General features: G+C 41.6%; 1 protein-coding gene across 2 annotated transcripts in view; it reads left to right on the top strand.

Moving 5' to 3' along the window:
• Positions 1-8,527, top strand: part of fto (FTO alpha-ketoglutarate dependent dioxygenase) — a 153,478-nt gene extending 144,951 nt beyond the window's left edge. For both annotated transcript variants that reach the window (XM_088296874.1, XM_088296875.1), the window contains exons 9-10: positions 5,577-5,717; positions 6,933-8,527. In XM_088296874.1, the coding sequence (XP_088153000.1) occupies positions 5,577-5,717; positions 6,933-6,939 (148 nt within the window). In that variant the 3' untranslated portion in view covers positions 6,940-8,527. The remainder of the gene's footprint in view (positions 1-5,576; positions 5,718-6,932) is intronic.
• Positions 8,528-26,365: the final 17,838 nt, after the last annotated feature.

Raw genomic sequence — 26,365 nt, 5'->3', positions numbered from 1 at the left:
TAGGCTTACCACAAGAAAAAGTTGAGGTACCTTCAGTCCAACTCTTGTGGATTTCCAGTGAAAAAAGGTTTTAATTTTCCCAAATTGAAAAAAAATTCTCTTGGTACACCTTCTGAAAAGCTATTCAGAACACCTCCACCTTTGTCTTGAGAGTCCGGGCACCGTCCTGGTCCCACGGATTCTTTTTCACTTGGCCTGACAAAATTGTGCATTTATCAGTGTAATTACGTCGGTCAGAAGCACTGATGTTGTCTGTTACGTGGATTTCCATCCTGTTAAGAGCTTAGGGCCTTTTAATGTATGGCCGCCCCCCCACCGCCCTGCTTGAGTGGACTGCTACACGATTACGCAGCAGCCGGTGATTAAGTGTGGCGGTGGTGACGGCAGACCACCGTAAGCTTTCCTCGCAAACATTTAGGAGGAAAAAAACAAGCATTCTCTAACAGAACCAACCTGAGGTTAATGATTTTATTTACTTGTTTCTCCATCTTTTTCTGTGTCTCTCGTCTAACTGAGTAATGGAAGCCAGGGAGGAGGCGGGGCTGAGGAAGGGGCAAAAATCGATGAGGCGCGCATTACAGTAAAACGTATTGATTAGAAGACCTGCGAGGTAGCCAGTGGTCGTGGAGATGGTGAAATGATGCAATGCTTAAAGGAATTTCTCCTTTGACTTTTGCATTAACCTTTTATTGACTGCTTTGCCTGTCCATAATTAACACTCACTTTAGCTAAAGTGGTTAGTTTGAGCGCAAAGGCGTTGGGGGTGCTTCAGCCCTGATTGCAAAGTCTGCGGAGCGCCCGCCCCGGCCCGCAGTTCAAGTGCAGTTTGCGGGGTTGGGGCGGAGTTAGGGGATGCCTCTGTGGAATAGAGACGAAAGAAACCCAGATAGCTTTCACATTAGCATACCATTTGAGAACGGGCATGGCCTGGCTAGAAGGTCTCAGGACAAATTGAAGTGACTAATTGTATTGCCAATCTCTCTTGACTGAGCCAGATGGGGTAGTTCAGTGCATAGCTGACTGCTGTTTATCCATGGAGCAGAGTGGACTCCCAAGAAACCGCCACTCCTACTAGACCTCTTTTTGTCTTTGACCTTAGGGTTAAGGCACACTCACGTGCCACAAGTGAACCTTTTCAGGTGTTTGTGCGCGCCATCGCCATCATCTCCCCAGAGAACTTAAAGGCACCTCGCTTGGTATTGACTTTTTGTTGGGGTTGCATTTTAGCCGTCTGGCAAACAAGAATACACACACTGGAAATGTGTAGTGAATTACATGCTCAGTGTTATCTATGATTGTCATCCATCCGTCCGTTTTCCGGATGATTTTGTTTGAGAGACATGGTACACCCTGGACTGGTCGCTGGCTAAACGCAGGACACATAAGGACTGACAACCATTCCAAATCACATTCTCACCTAAACATGGATGTTAACGGAATGCAGGAGAAAGCCTGAGTGCCGGGAGAAAATCCACCCAAGTACGGGGAGAAAAACGCAACCTCCACACAAGAATGCTTTGGCCGAGATTCGAACCAACAACCTCTTATCTGCGAGGCAGATGTGGTAGGTAGCTAACTAAATCTTTCACGATGTTCTATTGAGGATCTTCAGACAATGGTCTGTCTGCTTTTTCATTTGACGGTTCCGTGTGTTTGGATGCAAATACAGAAAGGATACGGGAGAACAGGTGTGATGATAACCATGGAGCAGGAAATAGAAAAAGGATGCACGTCTTTGTCCTGGTTGCTTAATGCAATACAGCAAAGGCAAATACAATACTATTGATAAAATCTGAACAGCAAAATAAGATGTGTGTCGTGCTAAATGTGACGAGGCTCACCTCCCAGGAACATTCTGCATCGTTTTTTTTTTCCACACTTTGTCAGGGTTGCGTACACAATGTATGTTTTTGTCCATTTAAATTATTTTTTCACTGGTAAATTGACAGTCAAGATTGTCATTCGTCAAAAATGAGTTTTGGTTCATTTTATTTTATTACACAGTGCTCATTCATTTCAGCCCACGTAATCCACACAATTTTTTGGGGATACATGTTTTTAATAATAAAGCAGGACATTGCTTTGTATTAAAAACAAATTAGGATGTAAAGAAATGAACTGGTTTTCTAATTACTGCATGTTGCTGACTCACAACAAATTGAGTGTTGTAAGTTAGCTTGACATCAGGAACATGGCTTGTTAGTCTTTGTGTGAATGTCTGGTTGTGGGTTGGGGCTTACTTAGGTTGTCATTTTGTACGTTAACTGTTCATTCAATTCAGGAAATGACTTCAAGTTCACGCGTGTTTTCAATTTGTGCTCACGGAATGATGTAAAAATAATCAATCACGCAGCAGCTCCATACGGCGAGTCAAGTTCCGACCCACCATGGCCCCATGGTGACTTTACGCTGATGTCAGCAGAATACACCAGTGCCGTCTTGGACAATGTTTCACTTCACATCCTCCTCCTCTTTTTTTTTTTTTCCTGAAGTGGCGCTTCCTTTAATTTGCGCCCTAAATAAATGATGAGAACATTTAAACACACGGCTCGTTGCAAAGCCCCAAGGTCGCCTAATCGTATTATTTATGAAGTGATGTGCTACATAATGGTACTTAGCGCGTGTTAACAGATGCTATTATCAGGCCTGGATCCAAGGCGCCCAGGATATATTGGAGCGGCGCGATGTTAATGCCGTTCCCGCGCTAACCACACCAAAAAAGCAGCACTTAGGCCGAGAGCCAGTGGAACATTAAGTGGCTTGCGTTAAAATATATAACCGCAAATTGTGGCAACCTAATGTCCCTTCACCTCATCCATAACCGAGCCCAAAACCCCCACCTTTCTCGTCTCGCGGGTGTGTGGGCGTGTGTGTGTTATAGCATACGACAAGCGACATCTAAGTACGTAGCATTTTGCTCAGCGTGTATCTAAAAGCATAACTCGACCAAGTTTGCTTTGTTTTTTTCTTCTGTGTGTTTTTATGATGTGACATCACCAATAGGGTGACGATAACCATACAACTCGATGTGGAACTTATTTTTTAGAATGGTTAGGTTCTTTTTTAAGCTTTGACTGTCAACTCTTTGAGCGCCATTGACGTGAAAAGCCGTCACCAGGAATCCTAAAGAGGAGTGCCGCCGATTTGTCCGTCAATTGCCGTCAACTAAGTTTTTTTTTTGTTTTTTTATGGTAATAGGCGGTGATTTGATAATTAAGATGTTAAAGAAAAAAATAAACTTACTGTTGCCAGCAGATGACCGCATTGGTTCTCTTTTGGATGAGATCACCGTAAAACAAAACAATTCTTGATTCTTCTGAACATGGCGGACCTCTGAAAATGTGACCGTTTCGAGCAGCAACTTGTGATTGATTGATAGTGTTTGTTATGTTAAATCTGCAACAGAGAGTGTTACAAAAGAGAGAAAAGTTGATGGAGATGCTTTAAACTCAGATGTAGAAGATAGGACGTGACGTGCACACACTCGCATGCAGACACACACTTGCATGGCAAGACGCACGCACACACTACTAAATACGACTACTAAATAGCATGCAAATAGTGTTCATCAATTGTCAAATTATTTCAGTGTTGTATATTTGTCAATATGTTGAAATCAAATGCACATTTTAATTGTTGATATTCTATAAAAAAAAATAAACTGTTCAGATATTTGAGGAATCACTAAAGCAAAAAAATATTCCTAAAAGTCAATGTTGCACATAAAATGTATTTTTTAACAAAAATAATTTTTGTGATTTTTTTTTTTTTTGGTCCAATGTAGGTGATTTTGTTGAAACCAACTCATGTTCTACTGTTCATCACTAAAAAAATATATAAAATAAGGTAGAAACAAACTTTTTTTTTGTGATATAAATCTAATCTTTCCTTTGGAAAATTTCAATTTTCTGTTTACGTAGTTATAAAACGCAATATTCTATGAGCCTTGAAAGATCAGTCTGTATGCTCCAAATGTGTTGGCACTCAATACGGTATCTGTTTTTTTCTTTGGGTCGTTTTGTTTTTTTGCTGGCATTTGAAGAGCTGAGAATGGACAAAAAATGCCTTTCAGCGAGCGCTACACCTCTGTTAGGAAACAAGACCTGCACCATTAAAAAAAAAAAAGTTTCCACGATGGAGTCAATTTGGGGGAGAGTGTCTTGAAATTTCCTGCATTCCGAACGGATCCTGTTGAACTGTACACGACTGACATCAACACGCCGCCTTGCTCGTCTTCCACATGCACCCTGGGGTTAAAGGTCCTTCTCGTCTGCCAAGAGGCGGCCGCGATGAGAGGTCGGGGGGAGCACATTTACAATGACAACCCGCGCACAGCACAGTAAATATTTACACTGCTCTGACAAAAGATGTGACCTGGGTCTGCCGGGGCCGTCAAAGGCTGTCACATTTACACTTAACCCTCCATTATCCGTCATAGGATGCGTTTCCATAGCGGTTACGTCACAGCCTGTGTTGTTGCACGAGAGATGCTTTGCTGACTCACCACAAGAACAGTGGTGGCAAATTCATAAAATACAGTGAAACTTAACAATATATTAAGGACTCACACTACACCCCCGAGGACCTAATTGGATGCAATGCCATAGGAAATCCTAAACCGAAGAGGAAACAAACGAGAAGACTCCTTTCTGGTTCAACACGTGATGCCCACTGTTGTGTGTTTAGTGACGGACACAATCATGCACCCACTTGGCTCACTAAACGTACTTTTAGGGGACTTGATCCTCCATCAGCTATAGCAGTCTGATACATTTGTCTTATTATTATTCGAAGTAGAGAGGTCACAATAATTTTTTTTTAAGTATCTGCCAATACGGCGTCTGAATCTGATACCTCGGCAATGCATTACCGAGTAAAAAAGTGCAGCCCTGATTTGCAATCACGTGATCTGATTGGGACAACTCTAATTCGTTGTAATTATTTATATAATAAAAGACAAGTGCCCATAGATTTCCATGACTTCTTATTGAAAAACGAACATTTCCCAACAAAACTTGACAAATCAAAAAATACAATTCTTTTGGGGGTGTTTCGATAAAACTTTTTCACTTCTGATACGATCGAAACAATATTAGCATGACTTGTACATACGTTTATATTTTAAGCATGAAATACTAGAAGAGACTTGATCAAGTGATATTATTCAAACAAAAAAACAATAGTCAGCAACAGGAGGTATTAGAAAATGTGACCCATTTATTCCAATTTATTCGCGTTACATAAATTCAACCTCAAACAAGAAATTACCCTAATAAAGTCAATAAAAGCAAATTATACTCTTTGAAGTGCAAAATAACAATACTGTGGTACATTCAGAATGATTCTAGAATAGACTGCTTGTATGTGAGTGCTAATATATGAAATTTTGGATGTAGATCGATATATTTCGATAATTTTTTTCCCCCACTGATATTGGCCTGATATCAATAATCGTAAATCTGGACTATATCCACTTGCCGCCGCGTTTTGATGTCATGGCTTCCATGTATTCCACCAAGATGTTACACTTAGGTATAACGGTGAGCAATTGTTGAAGGCTGCGTTTGTTTCCTTAGGTGCCACTCCAACCTGGCGCAGACGTTGCCCCCCGAGGAGGCCCCGGTGGACCGTCCCTTCTGGGGCGTGGACGACCCCAGCATGCCGCTGCCCTTTGATCTGGCTGACATCATCAACAGAGTGGAGTCGTTGCTGTGGAGGTGACGTTTAACGGGAGCGCTCTTTTTCCTCTCACTATGAATGTTCATGGACCATTTAACAATTACACTTAAATGAAATGCTTTCTTTCAAGTCGTCACACTTAAATAATTCCTTTGATGCCTGCATTATTCGTTACTGTATGTATTTACTACTACAAGTCCTTTATAGTATTTACAGCAAAAGCAAGCGAAATAGTTTTTTGTGACAAAATTCATATTTCCTGATATTTTAATTTCCCATCCATTTGCTAGTCAGGCGTCCTGATAGTTTGGTTCATATAGTGTAAGTGGAACCTCTAATGTCGATCAGATCCTGTTCCAGGACGGCGGTCAACCTCAGAGTTGTTTGGCGTTCAAAACTATTTTGCTCCTACAGGAAATAACGGATGTTAAAATGATCAGTTCTGCATAAGTATTATTATTAATCCCTTTCTTGTAATAGTTTTTGATATTTCATTATACTTCTTTTTTTATTACATTTTTTATTTTGTTTGTTTTTAATTTCTTTATTTTTAATTAGTTTCTAGAGCAATGTTATTTGTTTTTATTTTTTTCCCCAATTTTTTTAGGTTATTTTTATTAGTTTTAGTATTAGCTTTTTTTTACACTTGTTTAGTATTAGCTTTTTTTTAGTGTATGTATTTATATATTTATATATATATATATATATATATATGTATATATATATATATGTGTATATATATATATGTATATATATATATATATATATATATGTATATATATATATATATATATATATGTATATATATATATATATATATATATATGTATATATTTATATATATATGGATTAGATTTTAAGTGCAAGATGATGATTTTGTATTTTAAAAGCATTTCCATTTTTTATTATAGATCAATAACAAAAATGTTTTTTTCAATTTTACTTTTCATCATCGTTCAGATCGTGGACAGATGCTTTATTTCATTAGTTTTTTTTAACTATAAAATCCTTTTTGCAAAGTTGACCAAAGCGCCGACGTCTGGCGTGACGCCACGCATTTTGGCAGTGCATCATGTGTCACAAGAAAAAAAAAAGCACCAAAAACCAAAGAAAAGGCAAAACACCTGCAGAGTGACGTTTTTCTACGACTTTAAGTGCACATTAATGCTAATTTTTTTCTGTGTGTCCAAGGGTCTAAAATTAACTGACATTTTGACAGGATGCATTTTGCTGTTGTCTTCTCCCTTGAACAGAATGTGAAGGATCCAACAAGGCCTCATAAAGGATGCGCAAGAAAATGGGGAAAAAGTCAGAACACCAACTTTTCCAAACGACCCCGACGTCAACTGAGGTGGAGGCACCGCCCACGACGTACCTGTCGCGATTCCGACCGAGAGGAATTTTTCATTGCGTCATCTCCATTAGCCACTCCCCTCCCAGCGCCCCAGTCCCCTCAATATAAACGCATCATAGCGCTTTAGTGACATGCTAACAAGGCAAACTTAGCATTAAGCTACTAGTGTAACCACACGTACAGTACGTGGTATCCGCATTTCAGTGTGTAACTATTTATCATGTCATTGTATCACCTAATATCATGTAACCCAGCTTCATTTAGAGAGGGCCGTGTGCAGTATCCACAGTAACTCACAGTGTTAAAAATGCTCGTTTTGTTCCCCGATTGACCAAAGAAGGAAACCAGTGACCATGCAGTGTGTTCCATTTTCAAACAAAACCGAATCTTGACTTTGAATGATAGCTGACCCACAAAAGTTGTCAAATCAGCTCATGCTCTAGTTGGCGCTCTACTAAAGTCTCAATTTGCATCTCAAGACAACAACTCTTGATTTTAAATGTCAGCTGACCAATACATCCGAGGAAGCATCCTATCAAGCTTTGTAGTTTTATCGTTCTTTATCAGAACAGGGAGTCATCTTGATTTGGAATTCCCAGACCTGACCGACCAAAGTATGACCCAAATCTCGTGAGCAAGTTTCGATTCTGACGTAAGAGTGCAATGGCGCAATATGACCGTGTTCAAGCAAGACCCGCTTTTGATTTTGACGCTCACTCACTCAAGAAAGCCGGGCTAGTCAAGTGCAAGTCACAATGTTCATCTCTGAACTATTTATTACAGTTCGAAGCAAGCACTATCATGATTTGGAATGGCATCCAACCCTTTTCAAGTCCATTCCAAACTTTTTAGCATATAAATATATATATATTTTTTTTATTAGAGCAAGAATCATGTCAGTTTTAATTCCCGGACTGACCAAAGAAAGAAAGCAGCAAATTCGCATATGCGAGCCTGCAGGAATTCCGACACGATGTTTGTTCTCGGGCTGCCACGACTGATGAAAGGAAGTGCCCAAAGTAGAAAAGCAGAAAATAACGCTCCTTGGTTACAGCTGTTCAACGGCGTTTCATGAATTCAAAAGTGTGTCAAGCACCCTTGGAAAGCTGCGGGCCAAACGGCGATGCGACGCTTCTGACAAGATCCTAAAAACGAGGGCAGATCTTCACTTTTGAGTTCTTTTCTGTCTAGATGACGATGAAGTAGACAATGCCGTTTCCTATTAAAAGCTCGGATTGCACTCCTTTTTTTTTTTTTTTGTACTTCTGAAGTTTTTAGTTCTTGTTGTTGATGTTATTGGTTGCCAAACACTGTTTTTCCTTCTTGCTTCGTCTACTCTCGCTGCACCTTTGCTATTTGTTGTTATCAGTGAGTTTTGTTTTTTAGAGCGGCATTAGCGTTGTACGCACCCCTCTGTGCTCTCCTTTTGCCACAGCTTGTCCGTTTGGCGCAATAGGAATGGCAAAAAAAAAATAAAACATGAGTTTTATCCGATATATTTGCGTGTCTTTCACTCACTGTTTTGTGGGCTGTTTAAATTCAACTCGTCATTTTCAGTTGCATTGAAGGAAAAAAAATCTGCATTGTACTTCCTTTCGAATTTACGAAATTACAAAATGGCTTGTTTTCTATTCTTCTTATCAGCTCACCAAACAAGATTAGAAGCCATTCATATTTCCCATTATTTTTATTAGCTGTCCAATGCTGAAAAAAATTGTGTAATGAATATTTGGTTGCACGAATGAAGTCATCTGAATCCAGATAATTTTTTAAGTAGACTGTAGATCAGGGGTGGGCAAACATGTGGATTGGTGGGCCACAATGGGTTCTAAAATTTGACTCAGGGGCCGGACCAGGAGCAGATCGATGGAGTGTTTTGGTAACCTCACCTCATCGGAGAAAAAAAATAATAATAATAATTTTAAATGAAAATGAACAAAAGCATTACAGCAAAATATCTATCTTTGACATAGCACAGTAATTAGAAAATAAAACACTAACAAGATTTATTCATTTAATCCTTTTCAAGTTCGGTGGGCCGGATTAAAACGTTTAATGGGCCACTTGTGGCCCCCGGGCCGTGGTGTTCCCGCACCTCCTGTTGATGATAGTATGATGTGGAGCTACTTGACAAAATAAAATAGAGTATTTTTTTTCATTAAGGTATCTGAAGTTTTAGCTTTAAACCCATAACAAGTCAAATTGATCTACCTACTATAAAACTGCAAAACATTCATTTATGAATATATTGAGAATTCTTTAAATATACAATATATGTTGCTGTACGTTGCATGAAGTCATTGCACCATGCGACTAACTTTAATGACGTGCACTGAATACAATTAGCCAGTAGCTGCGGATAGCAAGACGCAAGCTCCCTTCCAAATGATCATCAGTCATGGTGGATATTTACTTGGACTTGATGTTTTTATCAACGGACGGAATATGCCGCTCCGCATTCCGATTCATCATTTTGGTGACAGTACGTACGTACACTGCAAACGCACTTTGAAAACGAGCTTGTGAAAAAGAAGTGCTCCTCCCACTCTGTATTGAAACGGTAAGTTTTTGACTTCTTACCTGCCCTCCTCATCATTGTTATACCACTTTTAACGTAGATGAAACAAATCCGAGGCTCAAAGGGCAATGTTCTAGTGTGCTAGATTTTTGTGACAAGTAGTGTTGTTGTATACGCTTCTGATATGTGAATGAGTGACGATGATCAAATAACGGCTAATAAGCAGACGTCTAATTTTAATGCCATAGGATCAACCCATCGACCGACCAATCACGATTGACCTCATGGGCATCGACGCTAAAGTCTTAACTAGTAAAATCACACCAATTCCGGCGGCGCAATTGAATTGAAGTCAATGCAGTTCGCATGGGCGGGCGCGGATGCGTGCAGGGTGACGCGAATGATGCCTTTGGAGTTATCAAAAATTCGCCCACTCGCTCTTTCGGTGCGGTTAAAAAAAACAACTTACGAGCACTAACACGGCCAGCTACCACTACAGGGACAAAAAAAAAACGTGACCTGGCTTGGAGACAAGTGAGTGAGGATTGTGGCATACCTGCAATGTTTTACTTATTTTTTTGTTTGTTTGTTTGTTTTACAGCTGTTGAACTTTACCAAGATGGCAATATTGTTTCCATTAGGTTTAAGCACAGTGCCGGCCACTTGAATGAGATTTGGAAAACCTTTTTTCCGTTGTTTGCTACCGGAAAATATCTTCAAATCATCGTCAATTAGTGAAGCTCCTACCCATGAGCGCGTACGAGCACCTGCGTTGTGAATGAAACCCCAGCGAATTAAGCCAAGCGGAACGCTCAAACGGATTTTGGTGTGAACCTAGCATAAGACAACCACTACCGGAATTTTCTGGAAGCGACACAAAAGCGCTGTCACCTGCCACCTCTCTCAGTGCTGTCAGGAGATTTTATTACATGTTCTTGAACAGGTGTTTTACAACCATCCATCATTCTTTCCCCGAAACTGCTCACTCACATGGCCTGTCTTCTAGTCACATCTGTGCAATAGGACTCTTTATTTTTGGCCTTTTACCGTGATCTTGTTGCTGTCTGTTTCTCAAAGGTTCAAAGGACGCGGCTGGATTAGCGTCGAGCGCGATCATCACACTGATTGATGGATTGACTGATGGACCGATGTCACTGGCAGGCATGGAATGATGGCTAACGCTCTGTGTGTCTCTCACCAAGAACTCCCGTCCCCCCACGCCGCATCGCCAATTCCTCCCTTCTCGCACACACACACACACACTCACAGCAACCTCTGAGGTCACCCATGTTAACTACTTCCTGTGGTGGCTGAGCGACTGAGTGATGGATGGTCGCAGTGGCCTCTCCCCTCAGGGGCCGACTCGGACAAAAGGGCCCCCACTCGAGAGACAATTACGCAGCGCTGGTGCTGATGGCCACAGGTATGCATTGTTGTGCCCGGGGTCACAAGCAGCCGGGCCACCGTCAATTAGGCCCAACAATAGGTGTGCGGAGAGATAAAATAACCAGGTGTGTGCTGGAGAAAGGTATCGCTTTGGGGTCACTGTCCAGTCAAATGTTACACTTCAAGGCGACAAATGGGATTATTTCCGGAGCATATGATCAGATTCATGTTGGTAGTTTAAGGGTAGATGGCGTTAACAACACTAAAATCAGTTTTGAGTTCAAAAGTTTTGAGTTTGTCGTGTGATTGGACCCTTCTTGGGTAAGGTATAAGGCCAGGGAAGTTAAAACTGGTTTCTTCATTGAAAAATTAAAACTGGAATTCATTTCCTAACTCGGCTGGCAAGGATGAAAAATTCTATTGCTCAAATGGTGGGGACATTTATTGAGATGAGTCAGAAAGCCCAAAATAAAATACAGGTAAATAAACATTTGTTAAAAATGTTTAAGATTTCATCCATAGCTACAGTAATTACAATAATCCAAATAAATTATGAAGTTGTTGGGTTTTTTTTTATAATGAAATGTCATTTTAGTATATTGTCACTTTTGGGGGAAAAAAAGTAAAAAAAAAATGAAATATATATATATATATATATATATATTGATAAGTCTGCAACCCAGTGAACACTGCCGCCCTTATCTTTTTACGGTTCTAAACCTATTTCCATTGATTGTTTACACAGAGAAAAAAAAAATGGGACCCTATGTTTAATCATTCTTATTTACAAAGCATTTCACAGCAAATGACATGTGTACAGTTGTCCGTGGGAATGTTTGTACAAAGAGACAGATGAACGCAAACGTATTTTGTGTGCCGAGCAGGTTCCAGAGTGCAAGCCAGTGCCGGAGGGTCCTTGGGGGGGGTGGAGTGGGGTTGGGGAGGGTGGGGCACACAGGCGGAGGAGGTAATTGTAGACGAGTCAAAGATAGCATCGCAGCTTTGGGGCGGCTGTCAGCGCCGCAACGGGCCGCGCTCATTTGTCAACGGTGTAGACAAACACCAATCGGCGCTGACAAAACACGGCGACTTGACCGACCGCACGTTAAGCAGCGTCACTGTTCGGGCCACTGCTGAGGTCATGAATGAGGCAAAACAGACAGTTTAGGTCAGTGTGAACGCAAGGCTGGTTTCTAGTTATTAAATTATTACAGTAATGCCCTTGAATGTGGGAAGTAGTACAACCAAACTCAGTTTTTCACCCGCTGCCTTTTCTTTTCCTCACTTTAGCTTGGCAAAATTACCCTACTACCTAACAGTGAGCCGCAAGGCCCCTATTTAGATTACCAAATGAGGTTCCTTGTCCAATTCTTCCCTTTCACCACTACTTGCCTGGGCAAAATTACATTGCAATCTCATTGTGAGGTGTGCGACAACCATTTTGGCACAAATATGTTACCAAATATGGTTCTTTAGTTGCACCACAGTGTGGATGGTCAACTCACTGTTTGTAATTACCTGGATGCCAAAGGTTGGTGACAAAGCACTACTTTTGTCTAAATGAAGCTCCTTAATTCACGTCACCATATTTGCCTTGCAACAAGGCGACGGAAGATGGCGTCAAAGTAATACTTTTGATATTCTTTGGCCTGAGCGCAAAACTAGCAAATTATACTTGGATTAATTGGAAAAAATTACAAATTGTGGGGCTTCTTGTTCTGCCTGTTGTGAAGTGTTTGGCGTTTCACTGACTTGGCCTGTCAGACAAGATAATTTTGACAATCAGATGTTAGTTGATGTTTGTGGATGAATTTTGCACAAGTGCGTGTCTGGAAGAGGTCTGGTGGGCACAGAGGAGGCCTCGCAGCACCAACGCCTCAAACGCCCGCATGTGGGACTCTCTCGACTCATTTCGTCTCTTTCACTTGTTCCTTTCTGGGTTAACTTTAACCTCGTTACACAAACGTGAACATCCTGCATTTCTCTTTCCTGCCCTTCATAACCACCGAGCAAAAGCGACCACCCACCCGCCGCTTGCCGAGAGCATCCCGTCTCACCCGCTTTGCGTCGCACGCCGAGTTAGCGTCCCGCCATTGATATGAGTAGGATTAAGTGGATCATTTTCCGGCCTTAGCAGCCGCTTCGCCGCCAAGTGGTCTTGATGTCAGGCCAAGCATAATTGAGTCATCTACATCTCATCTAAAATGGATGAAAGGACTTTTTGATATCAATCCCCCCCCCCACTCCTCATTCATCCCCTCTCATCACTTCCTCAGTGGAGGAGCAGAATAATAAAGGAAGTCCAAGATGGATGTATAATTTTTTTTTCTCACTGACTTGCAAGGACAACTTAGTAAATGTAGTTCCTTACCCTGTTATTACCTCTCTTCTATAATTGGCTGGGCGGGGAAAATTGCTTGCTTCGTACCGACTCATGGCATTCATTTTGGCTCAAGGTTACGCTCCCAAATATGCTTCCTAGTTCAGAGTGAGCCCCGAGGTATGCTTTGTCGCTCCAGACTAAGTTAGCTAATAGGATTCCTTGCTTTATTATTACCTGTCATAGCTGATCGGCTGGGGCAAATCACACGACACGACACGACTGTGGCGTCTAGGGCTGAACAGTTTTAGGAAAAATTTTATTGCGATTTTTCTGACATATATTGCGATTTCAATTTGGACAGAAAATGCCATTATAAAATTAAAAACAATAAAAGCTATCACTGTAAAAATAAAAAGACAATGAAGAGTTTTTGTGAGAGGGGAGTTCTTTCTTTTTTATAAACTACTTGCCGTCAAGTATCGTTTGACATCGAGCCTGTCGTCATGATGACGTCAGCCGTTTACGTGTTCCGGTCTGGGAGCGTCTGCTAAATTGCTAATGTAGCCGTCCTCTCATTTTATGTCTAGACACAAATTGATTGAAATACAACATTTCTGTTCATAGCTGCTTGACTCTTCCGCCCTAAAGCAGTTCTAGCCAGACTTGTGTTAAAAGTCGGCTGTACACCTAAGCAGATATTTTGGGTCTTTCTCGACTCCGCATCACGCAGCTCATTGCTGCTTCTTTGCACCGTCTTGCATATAGTACAAATAAAGTCCATACTGCTACAGCGCAAGCTTGGCGCCCAGCATCCAAGCAGCAATGAAATAAATGCCTTCCGGGACCTGCTTCGTGTGCGTTGGGTAGAAACCACAGCTTTGACGAACCCAAAATCATATTGTCAGAGATCGTGATTTTGGTCCCAAAACGATAAATCCTTCAGCCCTAGTGGTGTCCATTTCGACTCAAGTCTGGGAAACTTGAACATTGCATTGTGGGAAATGGCTGGCAGGGAGGTGATGAATTCATCAGGAAAACACTCACCTTATCTCCTCCAACCTTGAAGAGGAATTGCTGGTTGCCTCTCCTAAACATCCACTCTCCCATACACACACTGGCACAAATATCCCCAACGCTGCTGCCCCCATGATTGACAGCTCTTCAAATGAGCATCTTGAGTCTCACTGGGCTCTTGGCCTCCAAGTAAGTGGGCCGTCAAATTACATCCAAGGGACCCACTGGCCCTCCCCCCCCTGGCATAGGTCTATTTATTTGTCTGTTTATTTGCTTGCTTAAAATATTTGGCGGCTGTGGTGGAGGAGAGGGGCGGAGGGGGTGGGGAATATTGAATTCTTTGTCCCCCGGTCAGCGTCCCCTCATATTTAGTTAATAAAGAGCAGAGGAGGTTGTTTGCCCAGTGAAGAGCAGCAGGATACGGGACTTTATTTAAGGAACTCCTCGGAGAGAGCTGGTGACCTTCTTCTCATGGAGGAGCAAGCTTGTGTACACTGTGCTCGCTCACTCTCACTCTCTCTCAGTCTATCCATTTCTTCTCTTCTTCTGCCCCTGCTTATCTGTCACTTCCTCTCTGCATCTTTCTCCAGTGTGGTAAAGTACAACTATGGGCCGGCTTTTGAGCACAGCAACACTCTATTTGACTCCGCAGCCTTCTCAGGGTTCCCCTGGGCTGCGTCCAGGTTAAACTCTTAATTGCCTCGCCGCTGGATCGCTGCAGACCAGACATTCTTGATGCAAGAAAATGGCTGCATGTGAGGCAAAGGGGGGTTGTCTTTTTAACTGTGTTGCACTGTTTCAAAGAGATGAGAGAGGAAATACTGAATTCTATATGTGAATGGAGATGATCTATATATACTAAACATGAATTCACTCAATTTTATTTTGTTAACACACTGTCAGCTTGTCTGGCCCCAAGCTCATCTGAGGTGGACTGATGCAAAGTGTTCTGTGGTCTGACGAGTCCACATTTCAAACAGTTTTGGGAAATTGTGGATGTCGTGTCCTCTGGGAAAAAAAGGAAAAGATCCATCCGGACTGTTTTGGACACAAAGTTGAAAAGCCAGCATCTGTGATGGTATGGGGATGCGTTAGTGCCAATGGCATGGGTAACTTATGTGAAGGTAACATTAATGCCGAAAGGTTTTGGAGAAACAAATGCTGCCATCCAAACAATGTATTTTTCATGATGCCCCATGCTTATTTCAGCAACCACATTCTGTACGTGTTACAGCAGCGTGGCTTTAAAGTATAAAAATCCATATACTAGACTGGCCTGCCTGCAGTCCAGACCTGTCCCGCATTAAAAATGTGTGGGATGGGCACATTATGAAGCGTCATATATGACAAAGGAGACCCTGAACTGTTGAACATCATCAAACAAGAGCGGGAAATAATTCTACCTACAAAGTTTAAACAATTAGTGTCCCAAACATTTATTGAATGTTATTATTATTTTTTTATTTTAATAACGTGATGTAACACAGTGGCAAGTGTGACCCTGTTCCAGCTTTTTTGGAAGGTGTTGCAGCCCTAAAATTCTAAATTCATGATTATGTTCTAAAAATCAGTTTGAACATTCAATATCTTGTCTCTGTAGTGTATTCAATTGAATGTAGGCTGAAATGATTTGCAAATCATTGTATTCTCGTTTTACACAATGTTCAAACTTCAATGGAATTGGGGTTGTGGATTTAATTTTATTGCACTTTTCATTCCTTAGAATCGTAAAATGCTAACTACCTGTTTGACCAAAATCATATATCAACAAAATAAATAAAAAGCAATGTTTTATCTATCTCATATTATAAATAAATATTGCCATTTTTCTCATGGTTCAGAAAACTCCATTTAATTGATTTCATGACACTTACTGTACGCTATCCACAGGTATAGTCTCTCACACATACCCATCAGTTCATTCCGTGCTTCTTGTTGTCCGACACTCCCTGCAACACGGACGCATTGGATGCACGATCGATACTCGCAGCTTGACTTCATGCTGTCAGTATAAATACACACGTCAGCTTAGTTGGACGTGTGTGGCCCTCGGTCAGCCTCAAGGCTATGAGACCCCGCCCCTTCCTACTTAGTGCAACATGCCCTCATACAAGCTGCAGGTTGACCGTGCCCGCTGGCCCTCGGCTGATCAATAAGCTTGTTGGCGTATATTGCGTGTGCATGTAAATGTGTTGACAGCTGTCATCACTCATAAGTCACAAGTCAAGTCACGTTTGAGTTGATGCCACGACAAAAACAGCAACCGGGATATCTGTGTATCATTCATCCTTCGTAATGGAATATCCAAAAAATTTAAATTAAAATTTTTTGTTTTGAATCAAATCCAAAACTCAAAAACTGACCGATTTTTCGTGTTCCCTGCTATATACATTTTTGAAGCAATCATTTTGACTGGGTTTTTAAAGTGTACTTACAGTACTTAATGTAATTACTGTATACTACAATATGTACAGTATTTTCTTTCCTTTTTCGTTAGGCCTCGGTATCGATTAAAATTTCCAAAATCAATTTGATTTTTGATTCACTTTTTCGATTCTTCTTTTTTTTCTTCTTTTTTTTAAACCCATCCCATAGTTTTAGTCAGGATAAGCTTTTGGAGAAATGGATGCCTTGTACTATTTGTTTTTATTAACAATATGTTTGAAATGTGTGAGTGGTAAAAATGTCTTTTAAAAGGATTTTTGAGGGGGTCTCTGTGTATCGTAAATTTTTTAACCACAACTGCTTTGTCTAGAATGTGCCTCCCCACGATAAACATTTTGTTCTACGTATGGTTCAGAAATAGATTTAATCGATCGTGATGGTGATCTGAACTGACTGTGTTGGCTAACAAGGTAACATATCTTTGTTTAACCTTTGACTGACATAAATCAATTCATCCTAACTTTTATACATGAAAGAAATCTGACATTTTCTCACTTGTGCTTTTGATTTAAAAGAAATAAAATAAAAAAAAAAAATACAAAATAATCCGTCACTTTTTTATTTTTGGGTGTTTCGGATCAAACAGAACATTTGATAAACAGACTTGGGGGAAATGCCTTGAAGCTCCTTTTGGCCCAGCGCAAAGGCTTTTTATGAGCAACTTAATGCCACCGCCTCAGCGCTCATTGATCCCTCTTTAAAAGGCTCCGGCCAGTCAATACAAGCTCCTCATCGCGGTCTGTCTTGATTTGCTAATAAATAAAATTGGCAGCATTGACTACTTCACCCAGGCCTTGCAAAAGCATGCATGCTAATGATGGCTATGGTACTCCACCCTTCTACTTCCTAACAATAAGCTTTCCAATCATGCTAATTGCTCTCGTTATTGCTTGACATCAAATGCGTGCGTGTCATTTTTTTCCCTTCTATATTTTCATTAAACGCTCTTGCGTAATGTATCTGTGCTATTATTCTTGGGCCAAATATCACGTTCCCATGCTCAAAAAGTCAACAATTTTAAAGATAATTCAGGATATTGAATTTACTTTTGGAATGCGTTACCATACACTGAATTGCCACAAATCCTGCCTTTTAGTGGTAATCAAATTGTATCCGAATTGTTCATTTTAATTTTAATGGGCGTCGCAAAATTGTGAAGAATTTAGATTTTCGTCATTGTCTCGGGGCAGAGCATTTTGGCAAAATAGGATGAGTTGTCAAAGTCTGAGCAGTGCTCTCAGATATAAATTGTTTCTTTTTACTCTAACCCCCAAAAGCACATGTCACTTAATAACGTCAAATTTGATGGACGTGTATTATGCGCAGACCCCCAAAAGAGTTCAGGGAATGCATGCTTGATAAGATACAGTAATAAATCGCCATTTTCCAGTAAATTGTTTATTTTTCCGGTGCAAGTTTCCCCTCGCTCGTCTGTCTAGTTGTTTGGTTGCTGTGACCTTCATACAATACAGATGAACAAGGCTAAACTTGAAAAAGGTTTGATTTTTGCCTTTACATCTTCCATCTTTGTATACTAGCCTCATGTCCTCCATCTGACGAGGGCCCGTTTATCACTGCTTGCGGTGTTCATTTATATTCATTCAGATCACACATGACAGGCTCGTTTGGAAGCAACCTGCATGACGTATTTTTGCTATTTGGTTTTAATATTTTCCATGCATGCAAATCCTTCCTCCTGTTCTAGGTCTTGCATAATCTTTATCTGAACATGTTACATTGTTTAAAAAAAGGGGAGCGTAAGAAACAAAATCAATCTTTACAATGAAGGCAAATTCCTCATGCGACGATATGTCAGCATGTGCAGTGACCAACCTCTCTGAATAGATTTCATTTGAATTTATGGTTTCCACTGTAATACTTTTTGTTATGTGTATTACACACGCCTGTATAATAGTGATGGAGTGGTTATTACATCCACTTCACAGTTCTGAATTTCTGGATCCAAATCTCTGCTCTGGTCTTTTTGAGTAGGTTTTGCATTTTCTCCCTGTGCTTGCACAGATTCACTCCACACATTCCAAAAACAGCTCTCTGAAGGCCTCAACACACCAATCGGACGACTGCTGTCGGAAAGTCGGTACACGCCATCTCTGTTTGGTGAAGTCGGAGTCGTGACAAAGGTGACACAGTTACTATGCCGCCGATGGCATGGAGGGGTAATACTTCTCACGCATGCGCAAAAAGTCCAGCGTCATTGGCGTCTCCATCAGCTTTTGCTGTGTTTTCTGTCGTTTTCCGCTCTGACGCGCCAACTTCAACGCCGATGCGACAGTTGGCCATGACGGCCGACGTCGGATTGGTGTGTAGTGGCCTGTAAGTTCATTGAAGACTCCAAATTCTGCTGCTATGTTGGCATAGAATTTAGCTCGCCCGTGACCCAAAGAAGAGCAGGGGCTAAGTCAAATGGGGGATGGATGTGTATTGTACTGAAACCCAAGCATACAAATACACACAACGCTTCCGCAAATTCTATTTGGTCTGACACTGATTTGCTGAGTGAAGGGGCGACGGCGATGTGCTTCGACTCTCAAGGTGCCGCATAACAGAGTACTGCTGTGTCAACTATGACCTCCCCACCCTCCGCCCCTCTGCGACTCAGGTGAAACTGAGGGGTCAGGGGTCAGCTGTCCAGTGTGTCAGGTTTGCTGATCAGGAAGCGTAGCCCCTCGCTTCGGGGAGTACACAGGGAGTGTCATGTCGCAGGCGCACACTCGCACTTTTGACATAAATCTTCCGTGCGGTTACACGCGGCCGAGGCGAAGTCCGTGAGAGGCAGGAAGGGAGGACAGGAGGGGAGCAAGGGGGGGTTAAAGGGGTGGGTCAGAGGGCACCGCAAACTGCTACTCCAAGCTGAGCTGATTGTTTGCCTTTACTGCTACTACTGCCTGTTAAATGCGAGCACTCCACATGCCTTATCACCATGTTCACTGATAGGCCACAACATTACGTGGTGAGATCCAATACAAGAGCTCAAGCAAATCTAATAATTACTCGATTGACACGGTCGGAGAAGTATTGATTTAACAGTAGCTTTTATTATTGTGGCTGTGGTTTGAAGTGCGCGGCATCGTTCTGACAGGTATTTATCCTATTTTGCCTGTAAAGTGTGGCAAATTAGTGTCACCGAAATATTAGATAAAAATGAAGATATCAAAATAATGTTAAAAGAAGGCAAAAAAGGTCCACTGGATTTGGTTACTGCTTTTGAATAGGTTAAAATGGAATTAGGGCTGTGCAGTTAATTGAAATGTAATTTTGTTTATTATCATATATTACAGTGTGTATACTTGTTCAAAATTTGGGGGTTTTATTGAAATTGTTTATTGAAATGTTGTAACAATTCTACGACAATTTAGAGACGTATAGCAATTAAATTCCAATGTTTCTTCATTACAGGACACCGTACTCCAATTTGTACATTTAATTTTTTTGTTTGTGTTTTCAAAAATAATAATCGTAATTTCAATTATTACTAAAATAATTGTGATAAATATTTGTTTCATAATCAAGCAGCCCAGAGTGGAATCATATTCTTCTTTCTCTTATTATTATTATTAGTAGTAGTAGTCGTGGTGGTAGTAGTATTCAGCTATCCATTCTCTGCACCGCTTTTGTTACGCACTGTGGATTTTGTATGTACGGTTAAATAAATTACCACATACTGCTTCTTCAGTTTTAGTTTGATTCATCTTAAGAATTTTACTCACGCAATTGACTTGTAAAAAAAGAATGCAACATAATTTCATAAAAATGGCCAAAAGAAAATACATATGAATAATTATGGTTGTTATTGTTTTTAGTATTCTGTTTCAAATAATGTTTAGCAATATTGTATTGACTGTCTTTTTACTTTTTTGTGTTTACTGATTTGTGCAGGTGTACTTGATCAACTAAGGTTTATCCGGTTAAATTACAACTACAGTATCTAACATACGATACCCTATTTAGTGAGCTACATTGAGAAATACAGCAAGTAAATGATAAAATAATAACATGATATTAATCATCTTCGACTTTTTTCAAAAGTGCCTATGAGACTGCAGTGCCCATTTTTACTGTACTGCACTGTGTTGTCAGCGCTGATATGAGAGCTAAATGAATCTGGAGTCCTGACTCAAACCGTGCTTTCTTTCCACCTCAAGTTTGTTTTGACTATGAGTGCTTGTTTTGAAGATCGAGAAAGACCTGACAGCGCTGAGTGAAAGTGTTTTTCCTCCCATCTGCGGCGCGCTTTCACATAGAGTCCAACGCAAAGGTTCATGTTTGTTTGTCCCAACCCTTGCTCTCTATCCATGGCTCACTCCCATTGTAGACACATCCAAAGTGTACCCCCGCTGCACTGAGCCAGCCCTTCCTTCCATCCTTTAACCCAAAGTCTTAGGTTAGAGAGCTCACTGTTGTTCTGAGCCACCCCGGCATCCTGGACGTGCTATGCAGGGAAAACAACGGCGCGGCGCCCAGGTTTCCTTCCCTTGTCTCATTGTGAAGCATCTCTGTTGGCTATCCGGATCAAGCTGGCCCCAAGTGCGATGCCGAGTCCCGTCTGCAAACAAACGGAGGCCCGCGCATTAAAGGCTCGCAGCGGGGGAGGAGCCTGTGTGAGAAGTTTGACTCCGCCAACACCTTGGAGAGGCTAATGTTACATATGAGTGTGTGTTTGGCCAAGTTGTTCTTTACAAATGTTACATACTCAAGCATCATGTTGTGTGTTTCCCGTCCCACACCGTCAGAAATAAGGGGACAGCCGGTATAAATTATGCTAATGTGCCAAATCGGGCCGTGGTCGCCAACCCGGTACAGGTCCGTGGGCCACTTTGGACCGGGCCGCAGAGATGAAAGAAAACACTTGCAATACTTTCGGTTTGTTATTCAAGATTTATTATTCAAAGGTGATCAATGTTTTATTTTTGAAACGTGACCGGCTTTTCTCCATTCCATCCATCTATGATGGACTCTTGACTCATGTCAAGATGCTAATTGTCTCGGTCACATTCCGCTTAAGCATATTTGAAATTCTAACGTGACCCAATGCTGCAAGTGTCGTCTGTTCTCCGACTTCCATTTAGCATCAATGGAGCATTGTTGGGAAATCTTGAAGCAAAACGGATGCTCGTTTTACAGCTGTAAAAGTCATGGGTACGAAAGCAGTTACTTTGAAGGTACCACCTCACTGGCAAGACTTAGCTGCCCAACAATGGTGCAATCACACGTTTCTTGCCGTGTTCCTTCATCTGACACCAATTATCAAGAATGAATACTTTAGTTGACTCTTCCATGTGCACAGGCTTTGAAAGTTACTTCCGCTGCAGAGGACCTTGATTCCCCCAAATATTCCGGGAAGTACAAGTTAACATGAATTCTGGGGGAGTGCAGCGCTCTGTTTGGTTGATAACGCAACACAAGCTGTTGGAAACATGTTAGGGCCGGACCATTTTCACCTTTGTATGTGAAGAGAAGGATTTCAAATTGTATTCTAAGAAGCAGTGGTATTCTGGACCAAGATGTCCTAAAGAGAAGGAATGACAGTTCTTCTGCTAGCCCATTCATCACTCAAGCAGTAGCAATGAGTCTGGACGGAGATTTAAACCTGTAATGTAAAGAGAAAGAGAATTCTGGATCGGAAAGGTACAGCAGGACTTCCTTACCGTTTCCAAAAGTGTCTGAACAGGAAACTGACACAAATTGCTTAGGATGTGAAAATGATAACCCTTTATTCATTCTAAGAAAAAGTTTCAAGGTCTCAGATATATGAGATGCCTCCTTTAACTTTGATCAAAAAACAAAGACAAGCACCCTCGTCTCTACTTCAACATTTTGCACTTTCTGCCCTGTTTTCCTCTCCCATTTTTATCTCCCGCCCTCTGTCCAGGGAGTCATTATTGCCTTGGTAAATATTTCATAGACTTCCATATCACCTGCCAGCCGCCTCCCCTCTCCCGCGCCAACCGTTGATAGACAGATCAAAATAAAAGAAGAGCAGGTGGTGGAAGAGGAGGCGGCGGAGTCTGCTCCCCTCTGCCGTTTACCATTCCCGGTGAGAAGCGTGTCTCTCTCTCGCGCTCTCTCTCCGATCGGCAGTCCTTCCTGGAGATGGGAAGCTCCCCAGGATGATGTCATATCTGTGCTCAACATCTTCTTTTTCTGATGCCTCTTTTATGTCCTCAACACCGCCCATCATTACGTCAGAAGTTCTCTGACACGCCGGGATCGACTCAAGAGGCGCGCGAATACTAAGCTTATCCTTCTTCTGACCTTCAAGGGGATTGAGAGTCTTCTCTCCTCCTTTTGTATTCTTACATCCATCCTCTTTTTTTTTCCACAAGCCCACCTGTTTACTTTCAGCACAGCATGAAAGGCTGAAGCAACGACTCTAAAGGGACTGCGGGTCTGACAATGAAATATTAAGCTTGGATATTAAAGTTGTTGTGGAACGCTTGTTTGCTGCAGAGTTTGTGACCTCATAAATAAAATGGCCGACAGTGGCCTCTTACGCGCCTGTATGGAAACTATATGGCTGTGTTGTTCGTGCCCGGGGCTAAAACCCTTCCAGGAAGTTCCAGGCCTTAAATATGGATAAGCAGTGAAAAGCCTCTGGACACACTACCTATGTAGTTTAGAAAAGAAATTAAATATTGAATGCGGATGCCACCTTGGGAAAAGCAATGTTATAGTTGACAGATAAAAGCAAGCTGCTGCGACGTTTTAGTTTTTTTTTTTTTTTGTTTTTTTGTGTTGAAGTGGTAAAAACATGTAAGTAAGTTGTCATTTGTTCTAGTTATGAAGTCTTGAGCCAATTTAAAAACACATAAGTGGAACCTCTAAGAAGAATGCTTGCAAAATGTTGGCGGACTGGCAATTTGCAATAAGGTTAGCGTTTGGGGCTTATTATTTTTCATGACATTTTTCAATTAAAAAAAGAAAAAAAACCCTAATGCTACATTCACAGCAAATGTCTCCAGGAGCTGATTGGCTGCTGCCAATTAATTTTAAAAATTAATATTTACAATGATTTTTGTTCCACCCTATTCCCGCTTTGGCGCCCCCTGGAGTTCCTGACGCACTTAGCATGTACCTATATGGCCTCATGGGTGAGCCTGCATGTCTCAGGAAAACTCTATACTGTTTGATTTACAGCCATCCTCAGACTTCAATGAGTCGCCCCTCAATGAGTGGTTGTGTACAAATTACCAGGTTATGCATGGTGGGTGTGCCAGGACGGGAGAATGCGTAGAGATGAAAGGTGCCTGAACCAGGCGTGTAAAAAAAAAAAGAAAATAAAGAATAACGCGCCGCCATTGGAATATGGCCCTGAGTGCAGAAACATGGGCAGAACAAACAATTACATGCTTGTACAATTCCCCACATAGCATTGTGCTCATTTGTGCTCAGGCATTTCAAAACTCAACATTAAATTGCATGCATTTCCTTTAACATCAAAGAAATTGCACTATTAATTGTGTTTCAAGTGTCATCTACCGTTCCTCACTGGATGTTGGACTCACGTGGTCCGAACATTTCCTTTTGCCATTCATCTCGAAAGGAGTTACCTTCCACCCAATTCCTGTGAAATGGTCACTCGCGCTTGCCTCTGATCCCCAATGCGTGTTCTCACATTGGTCTTCCTTGGAGCAGGAAATGAAGTGAGCCCCGTAACAACTGTTTTGGCTTCTGTTGAACTCTTGAGTCTAATGGGACTCTGGCCAACTGCGCCAGTGTGTTTGCATTCCCAGAGACCCCCTTGGGATAGCAACCCCCCACCGCCGCCCCCAGTTTCCGGATAAAATGGTGAATACTGTCTCCTTTATATATTCGGTGGGGTGGGGGGTTGAAATGTCCTACTGAGATGGTCGGGCTATTAGGATAAGAGGGATTGAAGTCCAGATTTTCTTTTGTAGATATATAAATCCATTTGTATTTCATTTGTGCGAATGGAGATAGGGTCTGGCTCGAGTCGGGGCGTTTAGTCCCCGTACGTTAATCTGCAGGTGAAAAGGGAGGTGGCAGGGGGCTGGGTGTGTGATAAAGGCGCCCTTGAAGACAGGTTTGTCTGCGGGTTAGTTCGGGTCATGGACAATTTGTGCCCCGTTGAGCCTGCGGCTAGCTTCATGCTGTCTGAGTGCCATTTCTGATTTTGTGTCAACTTTTTGGAACGATGCAAATGTGGTGCCTCAAACAGCCCAAAATGCACATGATGTACATAAGCAAAACATGTAATTGCCATGAGATGTCTTTTAAGTGAAATTAATTATTAGAATCATTCACCCACCCAGAGCAGTGCGGATATTAGAGGCGCCACCTAAGTACAAATATTTAAAACTTAAAAAAAAATACTTTTTTATAAACTTGTGCCACTTATATTCTCTTTTCTGTCCGCTCTTCCCCGGCTTGAGAATTAGGTGGTGGTGACTGAATTGGAAGTCTCTGTTTTGATTCTACAGCAACTGACCGGTACAAATTCGAAGGCTGATCACATCCTCGAGACGGTTCCATGGAGATTACGGCATTGCTCAATTTGGCCATGACCCGCTCCACTGAACTCGTCTTCCTGGAGCGCTTCATTTGATTGGCTCACTAACATTTTATAGCATCATTTTCGGTGTTAAATGTTGCCCACTCGGCATCCTTTGCAGCCTGATCATCCTGGAAGGGGGATCCCCCATCTGTGGTCCCTTCTCAAGGTTCCTCATTTTTTCCCAAATTGGATTTTTTGAGTTTTTCCTTGCCCTCCAGGGGTTTAAGATCAGGGGGCGTCATTCATAATTGTCAACAGGGGGCATGTGAATCCCTTGGAGACTTTTTTCTGATTAAGGGCTATATAAATAAATATGACTTGATTCACTGACTCATTCATAAACAGGAAATGACATCACGTTCTCTCACTGAATCCTTTATGAACGAGAAGTTGCCTGACTTTGCGAACGCCAATAGCGTTGCAGTATGTTCTGTAAAATCCCTCCTTCGTCTGATAGTGGCTGCTGATTGGTTGTTCGCGAAGATCGACGACATGCACGTGGCTGAGCTCAAATGAACTGAGAAAAGAATGACTCACTTGAGGAAGTGATCCATTCACTCATATTCACTAAATAGATTTGTTCTTTTTTTACAGAATCGTTGGCGAACAATCCAACACTAAGCAAAACACAGAAGTACATTTTATTTATATAGCGCTGTTTCGTAGCAATGACTCAAATAGTGACTCACTTAGTTATAGAAAAATCTTACTTACATCAAGCAAATATAGATCCTTCTGTCCGTTTCCCAAAGTGCTTGTGCTCTTTAGGGCCGCACGTGAGCTGGAGTGTATCCCAACGTACTTGCAGGGCGCCGCTAAACAATAAGCATTCACACTCAAATTCACACCAATGGGTAATTTGGAATCTTCAATCAACATGCGTGTTTTTGGTTTGTGGGAGGAAGCCAGATTACCCGGAGGTAACAGGGAATATCTTGCCAACGCCAAGATTCAAACCCTCAGACAAGTATAACCACTAGTTCAATGTGCTTCCTGCAAACAAAGCGCACAATGGAAACAAACGTGCCTCATGGAAATTCAGAAGAACGTGCTGCTACATGTGATCAGATAATTTCTTTGTCTCTCAAAAAGTGGTGTGTAGGATGTTTGCCT

Source organism: Idiotropiscis lumnitzeri, chromosome 5 (assembly GCF_059441095.1).
Source record: "Idiotropiscis lumnitzeri isolate Australia: NSW breed Sydney's pygmy pipehorse chromosome 5, RoL_Ilum_1.0, whole genome shotgun sequence".
In the NCBI taxonomy this organism is placed as follows: Eukaryota; Metazoa; Chordata; class Actinopteri; order Syngnathiformes; family Syngnathidae; genus Idiotropiscis; species Idiotropiscis lumnitzeri.
The sequence above is the reverse complement of the archived record's forward strand: the minus strand, read 5'-3'. Positions and strand labels throughout refer to the sequence as shown.